The sequence below is a fragment of the Balaenoptera ricei genome, chromosome 15 (assembly GCF_028023285.1).
Source record: "Balaenoptera ricei isolate mBalRic1 chromosome 15, mBalRic1.hap2, whole genome shotgun sequence".
NCBI classification, from domain to species: domain Eukaryota; kingdom Metazoa; phylum Chordata; class Mammalia; order Artiodactyla; family Balaenopteridae; genus Balaenoptera; species Balaenoptera ricei.
This window is the reverse complement of record NC_082653.1, coordinates 85,944,748-85,972,369: the sequence shown is the minus strand read 5'-3', so window position 1 is coordinate 85,972,369 and position 27,622 is coordinate 85,944,748. Positions and strand designations below refer to the sequence as shown.

The window sequence follows — 27,622 nt, the reverse complement described above, 5'->3', positions numbered from 1 at the left end:
GGGGCCTCCCCAGGGTCCTTCCCAGAGCCTGGCCTGCAGGGTCTCATTTGGGAGCCCGGCAGGGTCTGGCCGCTCCCTGTATCCTCCCTGGGCTTTGGGGGAGAAGCCAGTCGGGTGACTGGAGGGGCCGCAGGCTCTGACGGCACCAGCTTGTCTGAGAAGGCAGACCTACACCCCTCATGTGGGCCCGGGGGCTCGGGAGAGAGGGAGGAGGGGACGGACAGAGGGAGGAGGCTGGGGACCCACAGAACACAACCACGGGGCGGCTCCCAGCGGACGCCGCAGAAACCCCCTGAAACCCTCCTAGCCGCGGCGCAGGCTCTGCTGGGGTTCCCGACTCAGCTGACGCCCACACGCGCCTGTCAGAGGACCCGGGCCTCGTCCCCCCTCCCTCCCTCCCTCCCGAGGCCCCGGGACTGAGGACCGCCCCCTGGGACCCCACGTCTGCAGGCGCTGAGGCAGAGCCTCAAAGCCTTACGGGAGAATTTAAAATGAATAAAATAAACAGCCCCCCCTGATGGACTAATCTTTTATCTTCCCATGTGAATGGGCTTCCTGGCTAAGAGCTTCAGACAGAAAAGGTTGTTTGGGGAAGAAAAAGCTCCTTTTCCAGTTTTCAGGACATGACATCTCTGTTTTTAGAATTCTTCCCACAGATATTTCCTGCTGAAGGTCAGGAGGCCAAACACGCCAGCTCTGACCTTTCCTTCGCCCCCTGGTTGATGGTTTTTTCCTCTGAGCTCAACAGAGCCTGCACCGCCCCGGACATTGTTTCTGGGACGCTCAGGCCCTGCTGTGGCTTCCCCAGCCCTTGAGGTCCCCGGGGCGGGCAGAGGAGGGACTCCAGCCGTCCACATGCTCAGTCTCCCAACGTCGACTGGGCCACACGACATCTGGGCCTTGGACCAAGAATATCTTCCTAAGAGCAGAGCCCCCCAGCAGCTTTTTTCATGAAAATCAGCCTGACTCAGGGTCCCTGTGAAGGACACGCTAACCCCAGGCCTGCAGCCTCTCAACACAGCGTCTGAAATACGTCCAGACAAGGAGGGGCACCGGCGGGACTCGCCTGTGAGCACCGTGCCCGAAGTCGGGGTGATGGGGTGCCGTCTCCCGACCTGTGCCGGCCTCCTGGCTTCCGCAAGGAAGGACCAGCTGGAGGCCGGGTGCTCGCCAGCCGACGCCGCATGCACAAGAGTCCCCTCCACTCAGAGCCCGCTGAGCGCTGCGGCCTCGGTCCTGGGCGGCTGGAGGCCCACCCCCCGAAAGGAGCTCAGCAGGGTCTGGGGAGGGAGGTGACAGGAAGCCTCGCAGGGAGAGGCAGCAGCTCTGCAGGCGCTGGGTTCCGGCAGCACCAAGCGCGGGGTGGGCCCGGGCTGCTGGGGCAGAGCGAGGCGGGCTGGCGACCGAGACTCGGGAGGTGTAGTCCTCGTGTCCCGTTCGGGGGACAGGTGGGTGACCATCTGCCTCCAACCCAGGCTCGGTGACAGAGAGCAGCTGCCCCACCTTGGGCGTCTACTGGACGGTGTTCACAATGTCCGCCCCAGGGGGACAAGGGATGGAGCGACAGGCCAGCGGGCCTGCAACGAATGACCACTGGGACACGGAGGAGCCACTGCTTCTGCCACGTGTCCACGGAGGCCCAGACTCTCCAGCCCTGGGAGCCCAAGACAGTCCCCACCGCCCCTTCCCTGGGAAGTCGGGGGGAGAAAAGACTCAGAAACCACAACTGACGAGAGGAAGGTAGGCAGACCCCGTCTCCCCAGGTCTGGCCGGGACGTCCCAGGGCCTCGGCCCCACCAACCCGTCTCCGCAGCCGGCTCCCCGGTGGCCAACTGAGCGCAGAGTGGGACAGCCGGCCCCGGGCAGACCAGCCCCCTCGCCGGCGGCCACCACGAGCCCCTCCCCTAGCAACCTAGCCAGTCGGCATCAGGGGGACCAGCAGGGCCCAGGGCCTCAGGCTGACTGTGAGCCCGTGTCCCGGGAGACACGGCCGTGCCCGTCCTGCCGCCCGGCTTCCCCACGGCTCCCCGAGGCAGCCAGGCCCCCGGGGCGGGACCGCACACCCACTCGGGAACCCCTCAGCTCCGGCAAGGCCTGGACAGGATGGAGTGAAGCGGGCGGCTCTGTCCTCGCAGGGCAGAGCGAGGCCGCGCGGGGTGAAACGGAGCCCCTGGTCCCAGGCCGCCACACCTGGTCCTGCTGCACGCAGTGCCTTTGTTCCGTCCCAGCTCAGTGCCAGGACCCGCCACGGCCCCATCAGACACACACCAGCTGACATCTCACACCCCCTCAGGGCCTGGCCGAACGCCACCTTCTCCATGAAGCCCTCCTAGACCGCCCCAGTCAGAGTCACTCTCTCACTGAGCGTTTTTCAGCGCTTTACGCTGCGTTGTATCAGCTCTACGAGGCACGTTTAGTGCCACTACGTTTTAGTCTCTGAAGTCAACACGCGTCACAAAGTCTTGTAACTCTCACGAGCAACGCGCCTCCTTTCTGCGATTGTGGTGCGTTCTGGAGGGGCTGGCGGCCAAGGGCTGACAGAATGCAGTGAGTGGCCTGTGTCTCCCGGGCCTCCCCAGGCGGAACACAGTGGGGCCGCGTGACATGACGGGGACGGAGAGCGCCGACGCGTCACGGACGAGAGGCACCGGGTTAGCCCGACCAGCAGGTCACCTCCCTCTCGGGGGACGCCCCCGACACACACCCACCTCTGCTCTGGGGGCCACCTCTCCCCTGGGATGGCCCGGGGACGCTCACCACCTGGGAGCAGCGGCACGGCCATACCTGTGGCGTCCAGCTCCTCCTCCAGGCTCTGCATGTAGAGTGGGCACTTCTGCTGGATAAAGTACAGAAGCTCGACCGAGTTGGACATCCAGAAGAGGATGTGCTGCAGGTCCGGAACCAGGCCCTCCATGGTGAAGCTGGCTGTGGAGAGGGGCTCCTGGCTGCCAAGACAGAGACCACGAGTCACGCCGAACCCGCCGCTCTCCGTGCGTGAGAGCAGTGCACGCTCCAAAAAACCACCACGATTTGTCAGCCTGCCGGCGTCAGGCTGGGAACTGGATTCAGGTCCATAACCTGTGAGAGGCACATCGCCTACGAACCCTCACGGGAAGGACCGCCAGAGGCCACGCTGGAAAAGGACTCTGGTAAATGGCTTCTTTTCACATCTTCTCTTTGAGAATCAGAGAACAGAGCGGTTATGACCGTTCGGACAAGCAACAGGAATTGCCCCTCATACTCAAGAGTAAGAGAGACGGGGGGCGGGGGGGGCGTCTTACGTTAGGAATGTAACTAACAGAGAAAACAAGCAGAGGCGCAACTGCTTGGGGTGGCGATCGGACAAGGGCAGTTAAGTGCTACCTCATCACGGCAGGAGGCGGAAGACGAGGGCGGAGGCAGGGATCGCGGGCGTTACTGGAAGACTCAGAGATACCTTAGAAAACCCACAGACGGCCCCACTCACGGAGGCTGCCTGGCCGTGTCTGAGGCAGGGGCCGGGCGGCGGGCAGAGGCGCTCGTGTCCCCCGGGGAGCGAGGCAGGAGGAGCTCCCAGGTGCCGGCACGGAGCTAGGCCCTTCCCGGCCCTCCAATCCCATCCCACCCTGGGGGACGGCCGCCTGGGGTAGAGGGCCCGTGGCACTCCCTTTCCAGGGGACATAGGGGCCGCCTGCCTCCGTCGATGGCAGCCTGCGAGGTCAGCTCCGCCCATCTCAATCCCCTCCTCCCACGTCTCCTGGGCCCCAGCTGCCAGCATCCAGGACCTGGTGTCCGAGTCGCCCGCAATGTGACAGAAGCCACCGCGCCATCCTCACCAGCCTCCTGGGGAGACCGAGGGGCGGGTGCGGCGAGCAGAGATCCGGGCGATTCCTCCATCTGAAGGCCAGTCCGTGTCTCTCCGGCACGGTTCTTCATCCCGGCAGCAAGCCTGTCGGTGGGCTGTGCATTCTGAGAGCATCCTCGCACCGGAGGGTCCCTGACTACACCTGCCAGGCGCTCTGACAGGTGAGCAGAGATCCACTGACAAGCAAATCAAACCACCCAGAGGTAACTCGGTCTGTCTGGGGGTGACGCTGGGCTGTGCCTCTTACTGGTGGATTCCGGGGGGCAAGGCAGGTGTCTGCGGGCATCGTGCGAGGACGGTGCTGTCTCTAGGCGCTTCATCCTGCCTGGAGGGCTTGCCGGCGCCCGGAGCAGCTCAGGGACTCCGGCTGTCGCAGTGACCATCGTGCCAGGGGTCCTGGCGATCAGGCCCACGGGAAAAGCCGAGGGGCATATCAGTGGCAGGGCTGGTGAGGAAGCGTCGGGAGGGCTGCAGCCTCAGCCTCCTCCGTGCCCCACGGGCCTCGGGCTCCCTTTCCCACGTTCTCCTTGCGCCTGAAGTTTGTTGTTCTCTCTGACGTAACTTCACTTTTGTCCACAGACAACATGACCTCCCTCTGTCCTGCTCCTGGGGAGGGAAGGGCTTCAGACGCATCTCCTTGTTTTCACTGCGTATCTTGTTCCTCTCGTCCGTTCTCCTCACTGGTTGAATTACACACACACATGCACGCACGAAGAGCTTTATGTCGTCAAAAAAGGATGAATCTGCTCGTCCCAGCCTAGCTCCATTTTGTTTTCAACATTTATTGCCCTTCTCAATTCCGCCCAGAACTCAACGGGACAGACAGGCCTCCACGGAAAAACAATCCACCAGCTACTGCCAAGTGGAGCTTTGGTGTTGGGTCCCAGCGAGGTCAGCGCTGAGGACGCGCCACCGGCCAGCCCTGCCGTACCGTGGGGCACAAACAAGGCACAGCGGCCTGGCCCACCTGTCCAGGCAAGCACCGAGTAGGGACGACGATTTCAGGGACATGACACCAAAGGCACAGGCAATAAAAACACAAGTAGACAAGTGGGGTCACATCAAACAGAAAGGCTTTGTGCAGCAAAGGAAACCATTAACAGAATAAGAAGGCAACCTATGGAATGGGAGAAAACACTTGCAAACCACATGTCAGATAAGGGGTGAATTTCCCAATACATATAAGGAACTCCTACAACTCAAAAGCCAAAAAAAAAAAAAAAAAACCCAAAAAATACCAGACAAACCACTAATAACCCTATTAAAAATGCGCTGAAGACTGGAATAGATATGTCTCCAAAGTAGACAGCCAGCCAGAGGAGCATGAAAAGGTCCTCAACATACCTAATCATCAGGGAAATGCAAGTCAAAATCACAAGGAGCTACCACCCCACACCTGTCAGAATGGCTTCATGAAAAAGACCAGAGTCAACAAGTATTGGTGAGGATGTGGAAGAATCAGAACCCGTATGCACTGCTGGTAGGAATGCAAACTGGTGCAGCCACTGTGTAAAACAGCATGGAGGTTCCTTAAAAAACTAAAAATAGAACTACTTTATGATCTGGCAATTCCACTTCTTGGTGTTTATCCAGAAGAATTGCAATCAGGATCTCCGGGAAATAGTAGCGCCCCAGTGTTCACTGCAGCACTAGTCATGATACCCAAGATGCAGACTCAAACTAAAGGTCTACTGACGGATGAACGAATAAAGAAAATCTGGTTTGCAACACAATGGAACATTATCCAGCATTAAATAAAGAAGGAAATCCTGCAAAATGCAACAACACGGATGAACCCTGAAGACATGACGCTCAGTGAAATAAGCCAATCACAGAAGGACACATACTGCGTGATTCCACTTACACGAGAGACCCAAAATAGTCAAACTCACAGAATCAGCAAGGAGAGTGGTGGTTACCAGGGGGCGGGGGCAGGAGGGCAGAAAAGAGAAGCTGCTCATCAATGAGCGTGAAGTCTCAATTATGCAGGGTGAGCAAGTACTAGAGACCTGCTGTACGACAGGGTACCTACAGGTAACGATACTGTACTGCACGCTTAAAAGTTTAAGAGCATAGCTTTCATGTTAAGTGTTCTCACCACAGTAAAATAAATAAAAATAAACCAAATCAAGTCAATGACGTTCTGATATAAATTTTTTAAAAGATCATCTGGGGTACTTCCCTGGTGGTCCAGCGGTTAAAAGACTCTGCGCTTCCAAGGCAGGGGGCGCAGATTCGATCCCTGGTCGGGGAACTGATCCCTCATGACGTGTGGTGCGGCCAAAAAATTTTTTTAAATAAAAATAAAAATCATCTGGGACACCTGTACAAGAGAAATTATTGCTCTTCTATATCAATTATTATTATTAATATATTATTATATGATTACTGAAAATAAAATTGAATACATTTCTGTTAGTAAATATAAAAATGAAAAAATTTCAAAAAACTTTCAAAACAATTCATGAGTCAAAGAAGAAATTAAAACAGAAATTATGCAAGGATAAGGAAATAAGGTAAATGGAATAGAAATCAAAGAAAAAGTAAACAGAAACAACAAAATTGGTTCTTTTAAACAGATGATAACAGACAAATGCCTGGGAAGATAAATCAAAGGGGGTGGGGAGAGAAAAAATAGGAACACAACAGGAATTAAATAAGGCGAAATCACTACAAATATATTAGAGACGAAAGAAGTCCTACGAGAATATAACGAACAATTTTATTCCAATAACTTTGAAAACACAGGCAACAGATAATTTCCTAGGAAAGCAAAACTTACCAAAATCAACACAAGAAGAAACAGAAAACTAAATAAACCATAAACATTAAAGAAATGTAATCAGCAAACACAGGCACCGCCCAGACGCTTTTCTGGGCTGCTTCCAGGAAACCTCCGCGGCCCAGAGTCCTCACCTCAGACAAATCGACTCAGAGAACTGAAAGCAGAGAAGGCTGCCCAATTCATCTCTGTGAACCTTGCCATTAAAATCAGACAAGGACAATACAAAACAATAAGTGAATTCACAGGCCAATTTTACTTATGAATTCAGATGGGAAAATCCTAAAGTATCAACAAACCGCATCTCACCTTGCTAATAACAAAATCAATAGTTAGGAGAGGTTCGATCCCGGGAATCCAATCACAGTTCAGTAAACCTCCTGATGTAGGACCCACACTCACAGATTCAAGGGGAAAATGTGTGACGATCACAGACGCGGAAAAAGCGTTCAGGAAGAGTTAACGGCCACTTACAATTTTAAAAGAAGCACACAAGACAGACCTGAAGCAAATGGGGCAAAATGTGAATCATGTTAAATTCAGGTGTGGGTTCAGGGGTAACTGATACATCCTGTACTCTTCTGTATTTTGAAAGTGATTCATAATTTAAAAAACGAAAGCATTCGCTGGGATGGACCCAGGGCTGTTTTCAGGCCCTAATGACACAAGGAGCTGCTGAAGGAGGGCCTGGTCCCTCCCGTCTAAGGGCCAAGGCCCCAGCAGACAGGCGCCGGTGGGAGGATGCGCTCCGGAGGGCGAGGGCCGGCTGCTCCTGAGGGCTCCTCACCTCCAGGCCCGCCTCACCCTGGGGACGGGGCTGTCCCATCCGGGAGCAAAGCCGCAGGTGAGGCCAGCTCCCTCCCGCGGACTTCCCCTCCCGCGCGGAACCTGAAGGATGCAGGGCTCCTCCGAGCCGCCTAGGCCTCAGCTGGTCCCTCCGTGCGGGCCAGCTGTAGGTTGTCTTCCGTGGGCCCCCCACCCCAGGGCCTGGCCTGTAACAGCGCCCCGCTACCCACTACCCTCGAGCAGGGTGGCAGCCAGCAGAGCACATCCGTGAGCCACGGGGACTCTGCTCAGCTCAGCCCGGCGGGAACTTCGCTGCTCAGACCCCGGCTCCCGTCTCCCGACTTCGGAAGGAGGGGATAATGATGCTTCCTCCCGACTCCCTCACAGCAGGGGTCCCCAATCCCCCCCCCCGCCCCCCGGGCCGCACAGCAGGAGGTGAGCGGCGGGCGGGCGAGCGAGCGAAGCTTCACCTGCCGCTTCCCATCGCGCTCATCACCACCTGAACCATTTCCCACTCCCCGCCCCGTCCGTGGAGAAACTGTCTTCCACGAAACCAGTCCCTGGTGCCGAAAAGGCTGGGGACCGCTGGCTTCCAGGACCACGGGCAGACGATACCCCACAGGCACGGACAGCACACACGTGCTTTATAAACGGAGTATCTTCTCCACGTGTCATCCTCACATAAACAGAAATGAGGCAAACCCCGTGGACCGCAGCATGACTTAAGGCCCCGCGAGCCCTTCGTCCACGACGGGCAGGGACCACAGGCAACCTCTGCTTGGGCTGTCACCACATGTGCGTGTTCCTTCAAGGGGACGGACAGCCGTGGCCTTCACGCCTTCACTGTGGCTAGGGGTCCGCAGCACAAACACAGGTGCCGCCGCCACCTTCTGCGAAGGCGGTTCTCCGTGGTGTCCGCTCAAGGGCGGGCGGGGGGTGTCCCAGGACACGCACGTCTTTACCGTTAATGCCAAATGGTTTCCTCAAGTCCCCCCAGCGGCGCGTAAGAGTAGAACCCGTACTTTCTATGAAAACCGACGTTGGACAGCGGAGACCCGCTGCCCCACCTCTACACCGGGAGGCGTCCATTTCCCCAAAGCAGCAGGTTCGTGTTAACACAGCAACTACGGGAGGGCAAGGAGAAGGCTTCCCGGAGGGTCGTGCCCACTCGTCTCACAGATGCTCTGGCGAGACCTCCCGACACAGAGCTGCCCGGGGTGGTGACTACAGATATGGGAACAGCCACCCTGAGACAGAAAGACACAGAGCTGACCCCAGAGGCTGCAGGGTGAGGGGTGCTGGGTCTTGGCTCCTGGGGAACCAGTGGCCTGCTGGGCGGGTACGAAGACGGGGCCGTACTTACAGGTGTGCCTGTTTCTCGGCGAGTTCTTTGGTTTTCTCCTACAATCATAAAGGGAAAAAAAGCAAAGATGAGACAAGCAGGACAGCACGGGCAACGTGCAGTGAGGACGCCACTGACACAGGCTCTCGTCTACACGAAACATGGCGTCACTGCTCCGGGCGTCCCGTACTGGGCGATTCGCTCCAAGCTACACTGGGAAGACTGTTTTCCATTCGATCTGACCTCCTGGCATTCCGTTACCGCGTACCATCCACTCATTTCCTACAAGAGCACTACTTCACAGCCATCTCTCTCACGTAACAGCCGGCCATTTAGGGAGCAGTAAAGATGGGTCAAACGTGTGACAAATGTCAGAATGAACGTTCTAGCAACACTCTTATGGTTAAGCTTCATAGATGCACTTTTAAAAGTCAGCCCCAGTAACGCGGAGCAGATGCACGTGGGCTTGAGTGCATACAAGTATGTTTAAACGTCCCCATAGGGACTCAGGTCTAGCCAACATTTTCTGTCCCTTTTAATCAAGAACTCATTCTTGCTTTAGTGACATTATCCGGCTAAGCCTGGTCCTAACTGCGACTCCCTCACGTGTTCTCTTAGAGGCTCACACTGGCCTGAGTTGACGAGACACGTGAACACAGGGGGATGGAGAGGAAGCTGCTGATGCCCAAGAAACAGACAGACAAATGAACCTCAAGGCTCTTGACAGACCAGAGCCGAGGCTTCTCACACCCCAGAGGGGAAGCCGTACGGGGGACACCCGGGCCCGGGACCTGGGGTGAGGGGGTCCCACCTCCACGAGCCTGTTTCCAAGCCTGCACGGGGGCGGGGGAGGGGGTCCGCAGGGCTGATCCCACGTGCATGGCGGGGGAGCCAAGGACGACGTTCGGGCTCGGGGGGATCCGGTTCTCTGCCCAGAGTCACCAGCACCCTCCTTGCCCCGGTGTTCTCAGCTGTGACGTGGGACACCGCACCTGCGCCATCAGGGTGGTTGTGAAAATTAAGTCCAACAGCATCTGATTACTAGTAAGTGGCACAGAGCAGACTCGGAAAAGGACGGTGATTCGTGTGAAATTCAGAGCTTCTAAGCGTCAGGCCACTCGGCCCACACTGCACGGACTTCAGCTGCACAGAGGGGAAGCGACCACACACTCCAAATGCCACTCGGGACGCTGGGGGACGCGGCTCAGATACCCGCGATGCACACAGGTCGCTGGCACAAACGCTTGGATGTGGCAGGCCAGGACGGCTTTTGCTTTTAAAAAGTTTCAAACGTTTTAAGTGCGGACTTTAATCTGAGGAATCTATCCAGTGTCTCCACGGCCAACTGGTTTCCCTTTCCCACGTCTGCCTCAGGGTGAGCATGGCCGAGACTTAGGGGGTCTCTCTGAAGGACTGCGTGTAACTACCAGCCATCCTTTGGGTCCCCAGGGAGTCCAGCCCCTGGAGGGGCAGGAGAGGATGGGGGGCTGCCCGCCGGGTGCTCTGGCCCCAGGGGACATCTGGCAGTGCCTGAAGCCGCTTCCGTGAGGGGTGAGGGGAGGGGTGCTGCCAGCCAGAAGGGGGGGGGGGCCAGGGACGCTGCCCAACATCCTGGGGTGCAGGGGTCGGCCCCCAGCAAGGAATTCTGCCCGGACGTGTGTGGTGCCGCGGTCCAGAGACCGTCCTGGGGGAAGTTTCAATGTACAGCATCGACCGGTCCTGTGCCCCCCCTCTCCCTCCCACCCAACAAGGGCTCTGCAGTGGGGTGTCGGCAGGGGCTCGACCTGCTCCCAGCAGAAAGCGTGGGGCTCCCAGGACGCCTGGGTGCCGGCAGGGCTGGGCCGTGGGGAGGGACACAGGACCAGAGCTCACGAAGCCGAACCCTCAGCGGATACCCCAGCTCCCTCGGTGGCCCTGCCTATCCTGCCCGCCCGACGGCGACAAAGCCTGGTCTCGGTCACGGGGGAGCTCGCGCCCTCCACCCAGGCGGCCGCAGCTCCCACCCGCTCCTCTCCCGGCCGAGGCCACCGGCAGCAAACCGCCCCCGCCCCGCCACTGACCCAGACCGTCTCTCGGATCATCCTGGCCATCTTGAGCAGGAGCTGCCCGAAGGAGCCCGGCTCGAGGCGGGTGGCCGAGTGTTGAATGCAGAGGCAGAGGAGGAAGGCGGGGGTCAGCTTGTGGTCGTCGCCGCCCGGCTCGACCAGCGTCATGATCCGCTGCAGCAGCGCGTCCTCCGCGTCGGGCTCGAACTCCAGGTGCAGCGGCCGCGGCCGGGGGTGGACGGGCCTCGCGGAGACCGAGGCGCCCCGGGCCCGGAGCGGGGCGCCGCACATCCTACAGCTCTCCGGCACGGCCCGGAGGCGGGCCAGGGCCTGGGCGGGCAGGGGCTGGGCCTGCGCTGGGTCCTTCAGCAGCAGCAGGTAGTACAGGCCCAGGGAGAGCAGGTCCCCGTGGCGCAGCACCACGGCGCGGCCCCCCACCTCCGAGAAGTTGACCGAGACGGGCGCCCCGGGGATGGGCTCCAGGACCAGCTGTGCCCCTGCCTGCGCCCGGCCCGACGGCTGGCGCCTGCGGATGGTGCAGTGCAGAGGCAGGATGTCGGGTGCCGAGAGGCTGATGCTGGGCTTGCTGGAGGGGGTCCTCTGGCCCACCGTGTGCCGCTCCCGGTTGAGCACGTAGACCAGGCTGTCCTGAAAGGCAGATGCCAGACCTCAGGGGCAGGACACCACTCGGGCAGCTCCATCCCTGGTACCTAAGCCGCCCTGGGCAGCACACCCCCCCGCCCCCCCGGAGCTCTTCCTGACCCGCTGCCTGCCCCCAGCCTGCCCATGTTGGGCGCCCATCCCATCTCCCAGAGCAGCCTCGGTGGCACGCCAGATACCCGGGGGTGGGGGGGGCTCCAGCTTCAAGACGTGAGAGGCCAGACAAGGGCAGACCTGGACGTGGACACTGGTCTACAGACACGCCAGGCCCGCCGCTCCACCAGGTGCCAGTGACAAGCTGGGGAAGCGCCCCCCCCCTGCGGCGCCGGCTCCGGGAGGCAAGATGCCTCCCAGGACCTGAGCCCAGAGCCCTGACGAGGTCACACAGTGTGCGGGGAAGGTGGAGCAGGAAGGGAGCGGGGGGGGGGGGGGGGGGGGGGGGGGGCACGCGGGTGCGCGAGAGGCCGGGAGGAACAGCAGACTTGCCCGGGGCGGCAGCATGGGCGGGGGCGGCGGGGTCGCCAAGGGCGAGACCCTTCAGGCCAAGAGGCCTCCGACAAAAGTGGTATCAAATGCTGGCGCGGGGCGGGGCCTGGGGGACTCCTCAGAGAAAGCCGCCCTGCACATGCTCGAGGCCGCGGGAGGCCTGCGCCCCAGCCCACGGGGGCCGTTCCCCAGAGGCCGGCCAGGCCGGGCACGAAGGGGGTCCAGTACCAGGGAAGACCCACGCTGGGATCAGTCAGTGAGGAGCCGGGGGGACCCCCTCCCAAGGCCCTGCTGCCGCCCACTGCAGCCTGGACGAAAGAATGTTCTGGAAGCAGAGGACGGGGAAGCCGCCACCCTCCTCCAGCGTCTAGGGCGGACCCAGTGGGGTGCTCCCCCTCCAGCCCATTTCTCCAGCCCCCGAGCCCCCCGCTGGCGTGTCAGTAAGGACCAGAGGGGCGGGCGCGTCTAGCCGAGAGCCTCCTGCACGCCCTGCACGCCGCCGTCCCCCCCGTGCCTCGGGCCCAGCAGGGCGGCGCTCACGTGCTGCTGGCTGTAGCCCTGCAGGAGCAGCAGGTGGGGCGACTCGTAGACGGAGCAGCGCATGGCGTCCTGGCCGGGCTCCTCGGGGCCCCGGGCAGCGGGTGGCGGGGCGGTGGCCGAGCTCAGGCTGGTCTCGCTGACCGTGCGGCGCAGCCGGGGCGGAGGCGGGCTCCAGGCTCCCCCCGCGGCCGGGGCTGGGGTTCCCTTGGCGCGGCTCCGCTGCAGTCTCCGGGCTTGGGCGTTTATCCCTGCGGCAGAAGCAGCGAGGGGTGAACAGATGGCTCGAGGCCGCTCCTAACACGGGTCGCGGCTCCGTCAAGCAGGCCTGCAGGCGGCCGCGGGACTCTGCCCACGGCCCGCATCCTCGGAAGGCCGTGGCTCCTCCGGGGCTCGTCCCCGGGGCCGTCCGAGGCCCCAGACGCCCCACAGGAGCCCGTGGTACATCCCAGCCCCGAGACCAGCCAGCACCACGGCCTCCCCGCGGGATGCCAAGCCCACCGCAGCCTCAACCCCCGCAGAGTCAGCGTGCTGGGGGCTTCGTGGGTACCACGCGGACCCGAAAACCTGCCCATCCCCTGCCCCGTCCTGGCAGCCCGCGTGTGCGTGCGTGTGCGTGCGTGGGCTGATTAGATGAGAACCGTTCATCATCCCCCCCGTTTTACAAGGAGGAAGCAGTCAACTCGCCACGTCACTCCAGCCCACAGGGCCGGCTGGTCTCCATCCAGAACACGGCTGCTCCTTCCCGGGGCACCTCCAACACGGCCAGGCACACGCATGCACACAAGCACACATGCACACGTGCACACACGTGCACACCCCACGAAAGCCTTACCCTTCTACACGTAGGAAGCGCTCTTTTAAACTAATGCCGCGTGAAAGCTGAGAAGCCACATGGAACTCAAGAGGGCCAGTCTCCTGTCACCGTCTCGGTTCCCCGGCTGACCCAGGCCTTCCTCTCTGAGCCCCCTGCCGAGCGCCCTCCGCACAGCCTCTGTCTGCAGCATCCCCTTCCTATGACCGTTCCAAACAAAACCAGACAAAGCCAGAGGAGGTGAGGTGGGCAAGCGGGGGCCGGGGGCGCCCGGGAAGACCGACCTGCCTTCCAGAAGGAGAAGGGAGCCCGGTCCCCGGCAGCCCACAGGGAGCCGGGGCTGCAGGAGGGAGGCCGCTCAGCCGCAGTGCGAGCCGTTTGCCGGGCGCCCGCGGCTCCCCGCCTGCTGCAGAGCCGGGCCAGCGACCGACCGTCAGGCAGGGCAGCGGGGCGGGGGGAAGGGGTGGGGGGAAGAGGGACGGGTCAGGGGAAGGAGGAGGGCGAGGGCAGGAGGCAGGGATGGAGGACAGAGGTGGGGGCAGGCGGGGAGGCAGCCCCCAGCCTCACCTGTCCCACACCCTGCTCTCATGGCTGGGGCACCACGGCACAAGCGGGGGCCCTGCCTGAAAGAAGACGTTTAAAAACCAGTCCAAAACGACGCTCTAGGCCAGGCTTTTCCTCCCTCTAGTTCGGGGCTGCAGGAGAGGCCGCACCTCAGAGCCCCCTTCCACAAGTGCTGGGGCTCTCAGGCGGCAGCAGCGCCCAGAAGGCCACCCTTTCCTCTTCGATTCCCGGGGGCCCCGAGGGCCTGGACGAGGCCCGAGCGACCAGGGCCAGCAGCAGACGGGCGTGGGCGCGCGCTCTCGGCCGACTGGACACCGCTCCTCCAGCTGGGGTCCCGCGTCCCCGGCAGGTGACCCCTCCCAGGCTAGAGCAGGGGCTCTCACCCCGCCCTCGCTCAGGGCCGCCTGGGGAGTTTGGAACAGCGCCCAGGGCTCATCCACGGGCCCTCAGGGTTGAAGGGCCAGGGCTGTCGGGAGGGAGGTGGCGGCAGCTCAAGGCCGGGGCCGCTGGACCGCCAACGCCAGCACGGCCAGCGTGTAGAGCAACCCACAAGGTCCAGCCGACAGATCCGTGCACACCCTGCGGGCAGCACAGCCAGGAGGACCCTCACACGTGTGGACGCCTGAGCAAGGAAGGCCCCTGAACCCCACGTAACCCTGCACGGGGACGACCCTCGCCCAGGGCAGAGATGCTGCAGGGAAAGCGGGGCCCAGCCTGCACCCAGTGGCGGGTGGAGAGGCAGATGGGGAGCGGTGGGTGGGGTGTGAGACCTCTGTGTACAGGCTGAAAGGAGCACATGAAACCCCACCGCATACTGCTCACGGTGTGCACGTATGTGCACGGAAAGCTGTTCTGAAAAACGGAGAGAAAAGGCACACAGTAAGTCCAAGAAATGGCCGTTTTACAGGTGGGGGTCTGAGCCCGGGGAGGTACATCGCATAACGTATTGGAGCTACTAGAACACGTGTGATATCACATACTGCACGTGATAGGACATACTTTATGGATAACTCTGTGTGATGTTTTACTCGTTTTATTTTTTAAAACTCTAAATAAATGTCATTAAAAATGTTTATGTCAACTCTGGAAGGCAAGTACTCAGGTGTAAAGTAAAAACCATGAACAGGGCTTCCCTGGCGGCGCAGTGGTTGAGAATCTGCCTGCCGATGCAGGGGACATGGGTTCGGGACCTGGTCTGGGAGGATCCCGCATGCCGCAGAGCAACTAAGCCCGTGCGCCACAGCTACTGAGCCTGCGCGTCTGGAGCCTGTGCTCCGCAACAAGAGAGGCCGCGACAGTGAGAGGCCCGCGCACCGCGATGAAGAGTGGCCCCCGCTTGCCACAACTAGAGAAAGCCCTCGCAGAGAAACGAAGACCCAACACAGCCAAAAATAAATAAATTAAAAAAAAAAAACAAACCCATAAACGCTCTGAGGTCCTCCCACGTGTGTAGGACTCTGCGGCTGCCCCGAGGTGGGCTGGGGGCCTGGGAGGGGGGCCTGATGAGGCCGCTGGAGACCGTTCGGCCAGTTGCCTGAGGAGGGTCGTGGCTTCGGGTGCTGATGAGGGTGCCGCCCCGCGTCTGATCCCACTTCAGCTTCGCCCCCACAATCCACGCAGCCCAACGCCGCGCAAACCCAGGGCGCGTCTGCCCGGCTCTGAGCCTGGGATGGAGGCTGGGCGGCGAGCGGAGGGACGTGTGGGCAGCGTCACCCACAAGCCGGCGGCCTGCGGGGCGCGGCCTGGGGTTCTCAGCCTGGTCGGTCCAGGCAGACCCGCAGCCTCGTGGTCCAGGCTCTGCGCACTGGATCTGGGCGTCACGGTGGAGCCCGCGTCCAGAGCACGGTCGTCCCCGCGGCCCCTCCATCGCCACCATGATGGAGATTCGGCAACAGACACAGCACGGAGACGCCCTGGCCCACGGGGGAGCGGCGCTGACGGAATAAAGTGACGAGAGCGGCCAGGCCTTGTACGGCGGTGATTTCACACGCCAAGTTACTCATCTTAGAGGAAAACGCCCAACCTTGCCACTGGGTGAAGAAGACGCGCTCCATTTCTGGATCACGCCTCCCCGTGAGCTGGGCTGGACGGCCCAGCCCTGGACATTTCCCGCTACGCTGGGGGTGACCGAGTCAGCGAGGTCAGAGGTTTATCTGGTCCTGCAGGTCTGAGGGACACCTGGGAATCTGTATTTTGTAAAAGCTCCCCAGAAGGTTCTGGAACTCAGCTAGGATAGGAACCGCTGCCAGGGCACTCCCCTCCCCCAGTGCCTTGTCTACAGAAAACCCACAGGGGGAGAAAGGGAAACCCACGGGGCGCTCGGAAAACATACTCGAGCACCTACCGTTTTTATTTGCGTTTTGGATTTCTAACTCTTTTCTCTAGATAAAACGTTTGTCGGTTCCCAGGAAGGTGGCAGATATGAGGCTCCCCTCTTCCTTCTTATATAAGGCACACCTCGTCTTACTGCGCTTCACGGATACGGTGTGCTACAAACTGAAGGTCTGCGGCAACCCTGGCTGAGCAAGTCTATTGGCACATTTCTTCCAACGGCGTGTGCTCACTTTGTGTCTCTGCGTCACACTCTGGTAATTCTCGCAATATTTCAAACTTTGCCGTTACTATTATATTTGTTATGGTGATCTGTGATCAATGATCTTTGATGTTACTATTGTAATTTTGACTTTTTTTTAGTAATAAAGTATTTTATTTTTATTTATTTATTTATTTTTTAAACATCTTTATTGGAAAAATATGGAACGCTTCACGAATTTGCGTGTCATCCTTGCGCAGGGGCCATGCTAATCTTCTCTGTATCGTTCCAATTTTAGTATATGTGCTGCCGAAGCGAGCACAGTAATAAAGTAGTTTAAAATTAAGGTACGTACATTGTTTTTCTAGACATAATGCTATCGCACCCTTCATAGACCTCAGTAGAGCGTAAACATCACGTTTCTAGGCACTGGGAAACCAAAAAGTTCCTGGGACTCTCTTTACCGACGTGCCGGCTTCATTGCAGTGGTCTGGGCCTGAACCCGCCACATCTCAGAGCTGGGCCTGTGTCTGTTCCCTGGTGAAAAGGCAGAAGCACACCCAGCAGAGGAATAAAAGGAGGGGTCTCGGTAACCAGAACCTGGAGAGGCCTCTGTGTGTCCCCCACCACCACCCAGGACACACATGGGACCACCTTACCGCCCAACACTGGGTCCCAGACCCAGAAGCACAAAGACCACTTTCCCACATCTTAGGAGGATAACACAACCAGGAGAGATTCTGAAACAACCCTTGCTGCCCCTTAACAGGCTCACAGTTAAGTCACAGGCCCTGACTTGGACGTTCAGGGCCCATCCTGCCCGCTCCTGGACTGTGTGTCTCTCCCACGGGAACTGGGGAAGGGGCCCTAACCTGCAGGAGGTGTAACCGTGACACAGACGATGGCGGTGTCCTTCACAACGGACGTGGTTAAAGAAAGGAGCGCGGAGCTTCCCTCTCCCAGCAGCTGCCCCAGCTCCCGCCACCGCAATCAAGCCTGCGAGCAGCTAGCTCTGCAGGGCAGGGATCTGCGGTCCCTCATCCCCTCCATCAGACGCTCCTGGGCCAGGCAGCCGTCGGGCAGGGGCGGAGAGGTGGAGGGATGACACCCCAGGCCACACGGTGTTTTATGAGTTGGTGCAGGCGTCCCCTCTGCGGGGAGAGAGGAAAGGACCCTGGATACCGGGGGTGGGGTGGGGGTGGCGGGTGGACGTTAATTCTGAAAGCAGCTGGCAGTTGTCATCAGAGCTCCCGTCATGGGCTCCAGAAGAGCACTGGAAAGAACAGCACAGCTCTTTTCCTGAACGTCAGTAAGTTCAGGACAATAAATTCAAGCTGTAGGTTTTACCTCCGGGCCCTATTTGCTCTTCTCTCCCAGGATCAGAGGGTTTGAAACAGTGTCTACAACTCGGAGAAGCCCCTGTTGCTCACACCCACTACCACGGCTGCAGGAGAACTCAGAGATGTGGTTTTCTTCGGGGACGGATGAGGCAAATGTTCCCGCATTAGGGAATTTTGCTAAAATTGGGGGAACTGAGACTATCTTAGTGATCCCTAATAACAGCTGGAGAGGCGCTGCTAACATAAACTCTGCAAAACTCGGAGGTCAGACCTGCCTTAAACAAGTCCTTTTAAACTAGAATGCCCTTTTCCGGGTTAGCAAAAGATGTAGAACGAAGCCCTAAGTTAATCAAGCAATCCTTGACGTTAATTTGAAGTTTTTTGTATTTGAAATGTACAACGACAATGACAAACTACCGAAGGATCATTTGGTGAGCATCTATCTGCTACATGGCCAGCTTTATTCTGAGTATTTTGCCTTCAATTCCATTTCATTCTCGCCATAAACCCTTCAAAGGGACTGCAGTGACATGGGAATATGTTACCTAGCTTTTTAGGATCGATCCTACCATTGGCAAATAAAATTCTAAAAAAAAAATGTATATTGCACCCCCCCTCCCCAGCTAGGGACACGACACGGATGCCCGCTGACCACTTCTGTTCAACATCGTACTGGAGGTCCTGGAGGTCCTAGCCAGTACAATAAGGTAAGAAAAACAAATGAAAGGTAGAAGGATTGAAAAGAAAGAAAGAAATTCGTGATGATTTTCAAGACGATGTGACTGTGTATACAGAAAATGCAAAAGAATCTATGGATAAATTATTAGAATTAACAAATGAGTTTAGCAAGGGGACTAGATATGGTGAGTATGCAAATTCAATACTATTTTAAAATACTAAAAACAGAGAAAAGGGTATGTTTAAAAAAAAAAAGATACCATTTATAATAATGTCAAGAAACATGAAACTAAGGAATAAATCTTCCAAAAGATGTGCAAGACCATGTCACTGAAAACTACACAGCACCACTGACAGAAAGCAAGGAAGCTTAAGTGAAAAAGACAGACAGGCCAAGCGTGAGAGAGGAAGTGGGACAGTTAGAGCCCTTGCACACTGCTGGGGGAGGGGGGTGTCAACCGGCACGAGCGGCCTGGAAAGCGCCGTGTGCTGGTGTCTCCTACCATTGGACCATCAAGCCCACTCCTCAGCGTACACACGATAGGAACACACGTGGGGCCACGGGACGCGCACAGGAACACGCCCACGGTAGCATCACTCCTACTGGGCCCAAACTGGCAACACCAAGTGTCTACCAACAACAGGACGACCAAATCAACTGTGGTCCGCTCACATCATGGAATCCTGCACGGAAATAGTAATGAATGGACTCTTCTAAAAGCAAGAATAAGCAAAAAAAAAAAAAAAAAAAAAAACCAAAAAGCCAGACACAAAAAGGTACAAATAATATGATTCCATTTATAGGAAATTTACTTAGAGCCAAAACTGAACTATGGTTTTAGAAGTCAGAGAGGTTGGCTCAGTGGCCAAGGACCAGAAGGGGGTGTGAGGGAGGCTGCAGGTATCCTGATAATGTTCTAGTTCTTGCCACACAGGTGCACCCATCTTCTGAAAGCTCGTTGAGCTGTACCCTCACAATGTGTGCATGCTTCTGTCTGTAGGCTATTTTTCAATGAAAATTTTCCTTTTAAAGAAGAGGACATCAGCTGTTAAGATTACCATACACAAATTATAAGATCATGCTTACACTGTTTAAAGAGATAAAACATGCCTTGAAATATATGTAGAGAACAGGAAATTATAAACAATAGCATCAGCTTTGACAAAATAACCAATTAGAACTTCTAGAAATGAAACAATACAGTAATGGAAACTATGCAGCATATCAGACACAACGGAAAAGAGAATCAGAGAACTAAAAGACGAGTCTAAAATGTCTAGGATGTGGTACAAAGTGACCAAAAAAAGAAGAAAAAAGAAGATATGAAAGACATTAGGAGACAGAAAAGAGAGAGTGAGAGGCCTCACACATGTTTAAAGACAGCTCTGGGGGAATTCCCTGGCAGTCCAATGGTTAGGACTCAGCGCTTTTACTGCTGAGGGCCCGGGTTCAATCCCTGGTTGGGGACTTAAGATCCCACAAGCCGCGCAGCGCGGCCAGAAGGAAAAAAAAAAAGACGGCTCTCGGAGGAGAGCAGTAAGAAGAGGGCAAAGGCAATATCTGAAAAGAAAATAAGTGAGAATTTTCCAGAACTGACTGAAGAAACCAATTCGCAGTTTCATGAAGTCCAATAAAAAAAAGAAGAGAGACATCACAAGAAAACTACCGACCAATATCCCTTATGTATAGAGATGTAAAAGTCTCCAAGATAGTAGCAAACCATGTTCAAGTGGAATTTATCCCAGGAATGCAAGAGTGATCTAACATACAACAGTCAATCACTGTAATATACCGTATTGATACAATAAAAGACCAAAATGACACGGCCAGGTACTAAGTGCCACTGGATTATACACTTTAAAATTGTTAATTTTGTGTTATGTGAATTTTATTTCCATTTTAAAAGTCAGGCTTTAAAGACCCTAATGTGAAAGGTAAAACTATAAAGCTTTCGTAAGAGAATGCAGGGACTATCTCTACAACCTCAGAGGCAGGGAAGGGTCTCTTATACGAGACAAAACCAAAACAGAATCAAAAGCATTAACCATAGAGAAGAGAATCGACAAATTCAACTATATTAACAATTTTATTCATCAAAAGACACGATAAGTAGAGTTTAGAAAATCAACTCACAGACTGGGAGGAAACACGTATTACTGATAGAAGACTAGAATCTAGGGACTTCCCTGGTGGTCCAGCGGTTAAGACTCCACGCTCCCAATGCAGGGGGCCCAGGTTCGATCCCTGGTAGGGGAACAAGATCCCCCATGCATGCCGCAACTAAGAGTTTGCATGCCGCAACTAAGAAGCCCGAATGCCGCAACTAAGAAGCCCGAATGCCACAACTGAGACCGGCACGGCCAAAATAAATAAATAAATAAATAATTTTAAAAATATGTTAAAAAAAAAAGACTAGAATCTAGAATAAAGAATGCCCACAAATCAATAAGAAAAAGACCAAACGATAGAAAATGCAAAAGAGCAGACCAGGCACTTGACGTTTCCAGTGGAATGGTAAACTAGGAGACTGTTTGACCCCACCAGGTAAAGTAGAAATATGCACACTCAGTGTCCAGCAATATCCCTACCAGGTGTGCAGCCCCGAGGGACTTGCGCGCTTAGGGACCAGGATGCTCTGCGCAGCACGATCCCCGGACCCACCTGCAGAGCCGCTCAGCATCACCGCACCACGTGGCGGGACACGGCTCCAAGCAGCACGGGCGTCAGCCCCACAAGCACAGCACGAAGGAGACGTAAATCCACCGCATAACTCAGAACAGGCAAAGCCAAACTCTCGTAGGCAAAAATGCACCGGTGATAACACTAAAAGGAAACTGAGAAAACAGTCATTACCAAGTCAGGCTGGTGGTTCCTTCCGAGGGGGAGGGAGAGGGTGGCGCTCAGGGTGACCCCAGGGGGACAGCGCGCCGGAGTCCATGTGCCCGCAGCGAGGCTCCGGTCGGCGGCTTGCTTGGTAATGACCTACCGACCCAAGCAGGCGGGTCTTCTGCCCTTTCCTGCACACGGTCCCTTCTACATCTACAGGTACATACCCGTCCACAGCCTCACGACCCGCCGCCATACCTGTCCAGGTGGAGGGCACCCTGAGGACACGCCGGGTGGGGACCAGAGCCCCCTGCCCATCCCGCCGAGTGGGGACCAGAGCCCCCTGCCCATCCCGCCGAGGGCTCTCCCGCCTGGAAGCGGCCACAGGCTGCTGTGGCCCCTGAGTTCCAACCAGCAATAAGGACACTGCCTACACCAGCCGCTCCGAAAGTTGGATGCTGCCGGGAGGAGGTGCCCCCAGTGGCCACTGCCCGCTGCCAGCTCTGCAGCTCCATTTCCACCCGGCCCTGTCCCCCCAGCACAAATCCCTGTCCCCCACCCACGGAGCTGCCCGACGTCCGCCTTCCCGCCAGTGGCCCAGGGGTTCAAGTCCCGGGCAAAATGCAGATGTCCTAAGCTTCCCAAGCCTCCTCTCCACGGGCCTGGCGGAGAGCCAGGAACACCTCCAAGGGGACTGCGTCCCCTCCCCACCCCCCGTACTCCACCCGTGACATCTTATTTCTTAAGCTGGGTCACGGGTGCGCCAACAGTTCATTACACTACGCTGTATCTATTTCTTGTGTGCCTGAAGCATTTCAAAATAAAGATTAGGAAAGCAATGAGAAGCAGGGACAGATGACAAACAGAGATGTTTGTGAACATTCCAAAATCTGCTCCACCTCGCAAATACCAAAGGAAATGCAAGCTAAATAATGAGGTACGCTTTCCCTTCAAATCAGCAAAGATTCTTTAATGATGGAATCACATGACAGCGAGGATAAGGAGAGACGGACACACTCAGAAACTGCCCGTGGGAACGTTAACTGGCACTGGTCCACCCCAAATTTAAAAATAGCCAGCGGGATAGTGCCAACTACATCATATTAGACCTGGACACATCTATATTTAAAAAGTCTCCATCTCTCCACGAATGAATTCCACTTTTAAGTTGCTATCCTACAGAAATAATCAGAAAGGAATCAAACACTTCTGTACAAAGATGTTTATATAAGCATTACTCATAAATAGAAAAAAAAAAAAGGGAAACATTCTAAAATTCCAATAAAGACATGGTTAGGCACACCACCCATTCACTGGCATTAAATATGATGTTTGCAATATGAGTAAATAAGTATATTAAGTTAAAAAAAGAATATATAACTATGTACATAGGTTGATTTAAATTATGTAAGAAAAATAATGCAATAGTAAGAAAAGAATGAAAGGCACCAAAATGTTAAAAGCAATTCTCTCTAGGTGGTGACTTTACAGGTGATTTTTACTCTCTGCCTAATACTTTCTCTTATTTTCCAAATTTTCAATAACGAATATGTCTTATTTTCTTAAGTGGGGGGAAGTCACATTTTCAAGTACCGAGGAGCATTATTTCCGTGGTAAAACTTGGACCTTCTCCTGCCAATTAGGGCCTTAATCAGGGAAGAGCAGCCCTCTCTAGAAGGAACTAATAACCTAATTAAGATAATGGGTAACTGAGGAGATAAAATGCTTAGGCCATTTGTTAGCCAGTCGCAGATGGAAATAGAGCCTTCCAGAACCATGCCAACGAGAGAGCAGTGTGGCAGAAGCAGGAATTTTCTTTAGCTGAAACCAAAGGCCCCGTCTGACTCCCCAGAGACGCCTCGAGCCCTCCCTTGGAGAGGATCCTGGTAAACTGAGGAACACCAGCCCAGCCGGCGCCCCTGCTCACACGCCTCAAGGACCCACACGGGAGGGGCCGCCGACGCTCCTTCCCGGCTCCACCTGGAGAACCAGCCTTGTCGCGAAGGTCAGCACCTCCTCTCTCTCGTCCAGAGTGAGGAGCCTCCCTGCCCCGGAGGCTGCATCCCGAGGCTGCCCGACGCCCGCACGGCTGCCCGACGCCCCGCTGCCCTGCAGCGAACCCCCTACGCTCGTGCAGGCTGGAAGACAGAGCCATGGAAACCGCTTTGAAAACCGGGCAAGAAGACAAGAGAAACTAGGAGAGAAAAGATCCGGAAAACACGTCAGTCCAGGAGACGCAGAACCTGGATAACAGACGAACCAGAAGGAATGATCCAAGGAGGGATGTGATTTTTCAGAACTGAAGAACATGCGTTTTTAGCTTAAAAGTCTGACACACAGTAGAGGTTAAAAACGCATAAGGCGGGACTTCCCTGGTGGCACAGTGGTTAAGAATCCGCCTGCCAATTCAGGGGACACGGGTTCGACCCTGGTCCGGGAAGATCCCACATGCCGCGGAGCAACTAAGCCCGTGTGCCACAACTACTGAGCCTGTGCTCCACAACTACTGAGCCTGTGCTATAGAGACCGTGAGCCACAACTACTGAAGCCCGTGTGCCACAACTACTGAGCCCACGTGCCACAACTACTGAAGCCTGCGTGCCTAGAGCCCACGCTCCGCAACAAGAAGCCAAACCACAATGAGAAACCCCGCGCACTGCAACAAAGACCCAACACGGCCAAAAATTTAAAAACGCATAAGGGGTCAAAATACACAAACAGCAAATTTTAATAACCTTAATACGATAAGAGAATATGGACGTTATAAACAAATACGGTAACATATACAACCATAATTTTTTACATAAAAACACAAAAGTCTAGCAGAAAGGGTGCAAACACACCCCAACCAGGACACACACCGAGAGTCTGCAGAATGAGGCAGCGTGAAGAAATTACCTGCGTCTCCAGAGGGAGGAGAGAGAGATTACGTCCAAAGGAGTGAGCGTCCCAACACGCCCCAGCCTCTCCCGGAGGCACTGGGAGCTGAAAGGAATGGACTGAGGCTTCCAAAATTCTAGGAGAGAAAAGTATTTCCATCTAAAGCTCTACGCCCAGCTAAGCTATTAATCGAGCATTAAGGTGGAGCAAAGGTCTTTTAAGCAACTTCACCTCTCATGGACACTTTCCCAGGAGGCCACGGGAAGAGCTGGTCCACCTCAACCAGTTGTAAAGCGAGAACCAGGGAAAAGGGAGCGGAGACAAGGGTCTCCTCTGCAGAGACACCAGGGCGAGGATGGCTGAGAGCGGGCTCGAGAGCAGCCGGCCCGACCTGAGCAGGCGGAAGGCACCCAAACTGGATAAAACCAGCCACACACCTGAGCATCTGGAAGAGAGATACTGGCAGAGGATGGAGAAATGCTGAATTAGTGAAAAGTACCAAAAAAAAGGGCAAACAAATAATACCAATAATTAATTTCCAGGAAACTGGAAGCTGGACTTGAAGGAAAGGTGACCTTTGTGTACACCAGGCCTCAGCTGTAAAAAGCTGTCTCTGGTCCTAAAAGTGTAAACACTGATTACTAATCTAAACAAATTTACAACTGTCCTGAGAGGACAGGGCGAGAGAAGCTGATATTTTAAAAGAGGGGTGGCGAACAGAGCTGAATTCTCATCTTCATGGAAGAAGTCACTAGATCACCCTCAGAAAGTAAAAACCAAGCAGTAGTGGGATAAATGTGTTACTTTAAGTTGTGGAATTAAATGCCAAATAAGGAACAGTTCACAACTGAAACTGGTTCCCTCCGGGCAGGGCAAATTGGGAAGAGGGAAGGCTAGTGCAGGGACCTGCTGCTTCAGCTTTTTTGCTTTGTTTTGTTATTTCTAATCAGCAATGAGAAAGTATCGCTTTAACTGTGCACGTATATATAACTGGTGAAAGTAATTTTTAAACGTACATACTTTTCAACCTTCTAAGCAAACAAATGAATGAATGCACGCACTTATGGTATGTATTTCATCAATTCCTAGACACACTTTTTTGCACTTTTTAACATCTTTGAACGCATCCTGCGTTCTTGTGGAGCGTCCCAGGCAGCAGCTGTCATGTGAGAACTTGGCTATTGTTCCTGGGGGGCGAGATTCTGCAACATTTCAGTCATTTAAGGGCCATTTGAAGAATGAATGAGTTCTGGTTGTCATGTGCAAACTTGCAGAATTTTGGGCCAAGAGCTTGAGAGAAAATCCCAGGGATAACAGTGGAGCACTTTCAAGAAATGCGGCATCAGCAATATTCTTGAGGGCACAAAAAAGGGCGCTGTGTGGAAATGTGCAGTGACAGCTCGAGTCGAAAAGAAGACTTTGAATTTATTTCGCTATTTATCTTTTTGTGTGTGCATGTGCACAGAACCAATACAGATTAAAGTCCGTGTTTAAGTAAATCTTCAGGTTTATTAGAGCTCTTTAGGTAAGTACAAAACTAAGAATCCCAAGTAATAATAATAAGGCACTGTGTCCTAGTTTAACTTGTAGTATTTTTTATGTTAGTGTTAAGTAGGTATGGTGATCTTACAATCAATAACATCTTTTATGTGGTGAAATACGTTATATACAGGAATATGTATTGCAAAATTGTTCTTAATGACCCCCAAATATACATAGTGCTCTGACCACACCATGGAATATTCCATAGGCCCTAGAATGAATGAATTAGAATGATAACAGATGATGTGGGGAGATTTTCAAAAGGAGTTTGTTAAGAAAAGATACAGAAAACTAAGTATGTGATCCCATTTTAAAATAATAATAACTGGGACTTCCCTGGTGGCGCAGTGGTTAAGAATCCGCCTGCCAATGCAGGGGACGCGGGTTCAATCCCTGGTGCGGGAAGATCCCACATGTCACGGGGCAACTAAGCCCGTGGGCCACAACCACTGAGCCTGCGCTCTAGAGCCTCCCCACTGCAACTACTGAGCCCGTACACCACAACTACTGAAGCCCCCGCGCCTAGAGCCCGTGCTCCGCAGCAAGAGAAGCCACCACAATGGGAAGCCCGCGCACCGCAACGAAGGCCCAAAGCAGCCAAAGACAAAATGAAATTTAAAAAAAATAAGTTTAAAAAAAACTGACTAAAAGTCTGCATGTGTACATGTTTACATAGATCTGTACAGGAGCATCTGAGCACAGAAAAACTACGGAAGGTCATGGTGGGAGCAGAATTCTAAGGTGACCCCATGATCTCTGCCCCTGGGGTTACTCCCGTGATTAAGTACATGGGCAAGAGAGATTTTGCCGGTATAATTAAGGTAACTGTGCAGTTTATCTTAAGATACAGAGATTATCCAGTGGGCCCAACCTCATCATGTGAGTGACTCCAAAGCAGAGAGTGTTCTCCAGCTGGTCACAGAAGAAAAGGGTCTGAACAAGGGGTTCCCCCTGCTCAGATGGGAGGGGCTACAGGAAAAGGAGCTGAGAGTGGGCTCTGGTCCACAGCTAGCAAGAAAAAGAAAGGAAACAAAACATGGAGATTTCAGTCCTACAACCCCAAAGAACTGAATCCTGCTTTGTCGGCCAAACTTTGTGGGAAAGTTGTCTACACACAGGCTTCCTCTCTTTTCTCCTATTCACCCTTTTGTATAAGTAGGAAACATTTCAGGCATCCAAAAGGGTATGAAGAACAAAATAATGCACCCATTGCAGCCTAAGAAATAAAGCACATTCTAGATATGGCTGAGCTTTCTCTCTCCTATCCAGAAATAACAGCTATGCCAATTTGGGGTCATAATTCCCATGTGTATATTTATATTTTTTTCCATGTATTAAGTATGGCCAAGATATTATATACATACATAGTAAATATCTCTGAAAAATATATTTAATTTGCAATTTTTTAAAAAACTGATGTAACGGTATCATACGATATGAACACACCCACTTGCTATGTGTATCTCCAGCTCATTCGTTTTCAGTGCTGTATGGTATTCCATTGTAATATATTAAAATGGACCCATTTTTCCAGTTGATCAATGAGGAAGTCAGTCTCCAAGATGGTCCCTAGTGATATCCTGTTTTTCAAGCCCTTTTGTAGTCTCCTGCCACCATGAATAGAGCCCGTTTAATCACAAGGACATGGCGGAAGTGGCGGTGTGACTTCCATGGTCAGGTCATGAAAGACACTGCGACTTGTGCCTGGCTCTCTCAGATCACGTGTTGGGGTTAAGTCAGCCGCCATGCTTTGAGGACACTCGGTCAACCCTTCAGAGAGCTGAGGCCTCCTGCCAACAGCCAGCATCAACATGCCAGCCGACATCTCATATGTTAAATCATCTTGGCATTCCAGAGATTCATCAAACTTGATCATGATGGTTTTTATATACATTTCTGGTTTGGTTTTAGTTTTCATAATCAACATTCATAAGTGAATTTGGCTGATAACTTTTCTTTATC

General features: G+C 54.7%; 1 protein-coding gene and 1 non-coding gene across 5 annotated transcripts in view; both read right to left on the bottom strand.

The window, feature by feature from the left end:
- Positions 1–27,622, bottom strand: part of RADIL (Rap associating with DIL domain) — a 61,624-nt gene that overhangs the window by 11,882 nt on the left and 22,120 nt on the right. For 3 of the 4 annotated variants that reach the window (XM_059898415.1, XM_059898412.1, XM_059898414.1), the window contains exons 3-6: positions 12,486–12,733; positions 10,815–11,447; positions 8,776–8,813; positions 2,785–2,945 (exon numbers count right to left, since the gene is read on the bottom strand). In XM_059898415.1, the coding sequence (XP_059754398.1) occupies positions 2,785–2,945; positions 8,776–8,813; positions 10,815–11,447; positions 12,486–12,733 (1,080 nt within the window). The remainder of the gene's footprint in view (positions 1–2,784; positions 2,946–8,775; positions 8,814–10,814; positions 11,448–12,485; positions 12,734–27,622) is intronic. The other variant, XM_059898413.1, reaches the window with a different exon arrangement.
- Positions 16,609–16,715, bottom strand: LOC132350070 (U6 spliceosomal RNA). Its single transcript, XR_009497824.1, has one exon. It is a non-coding gene; the product is annotated as a U6 spliceosomal RNA (small nuclear RNA).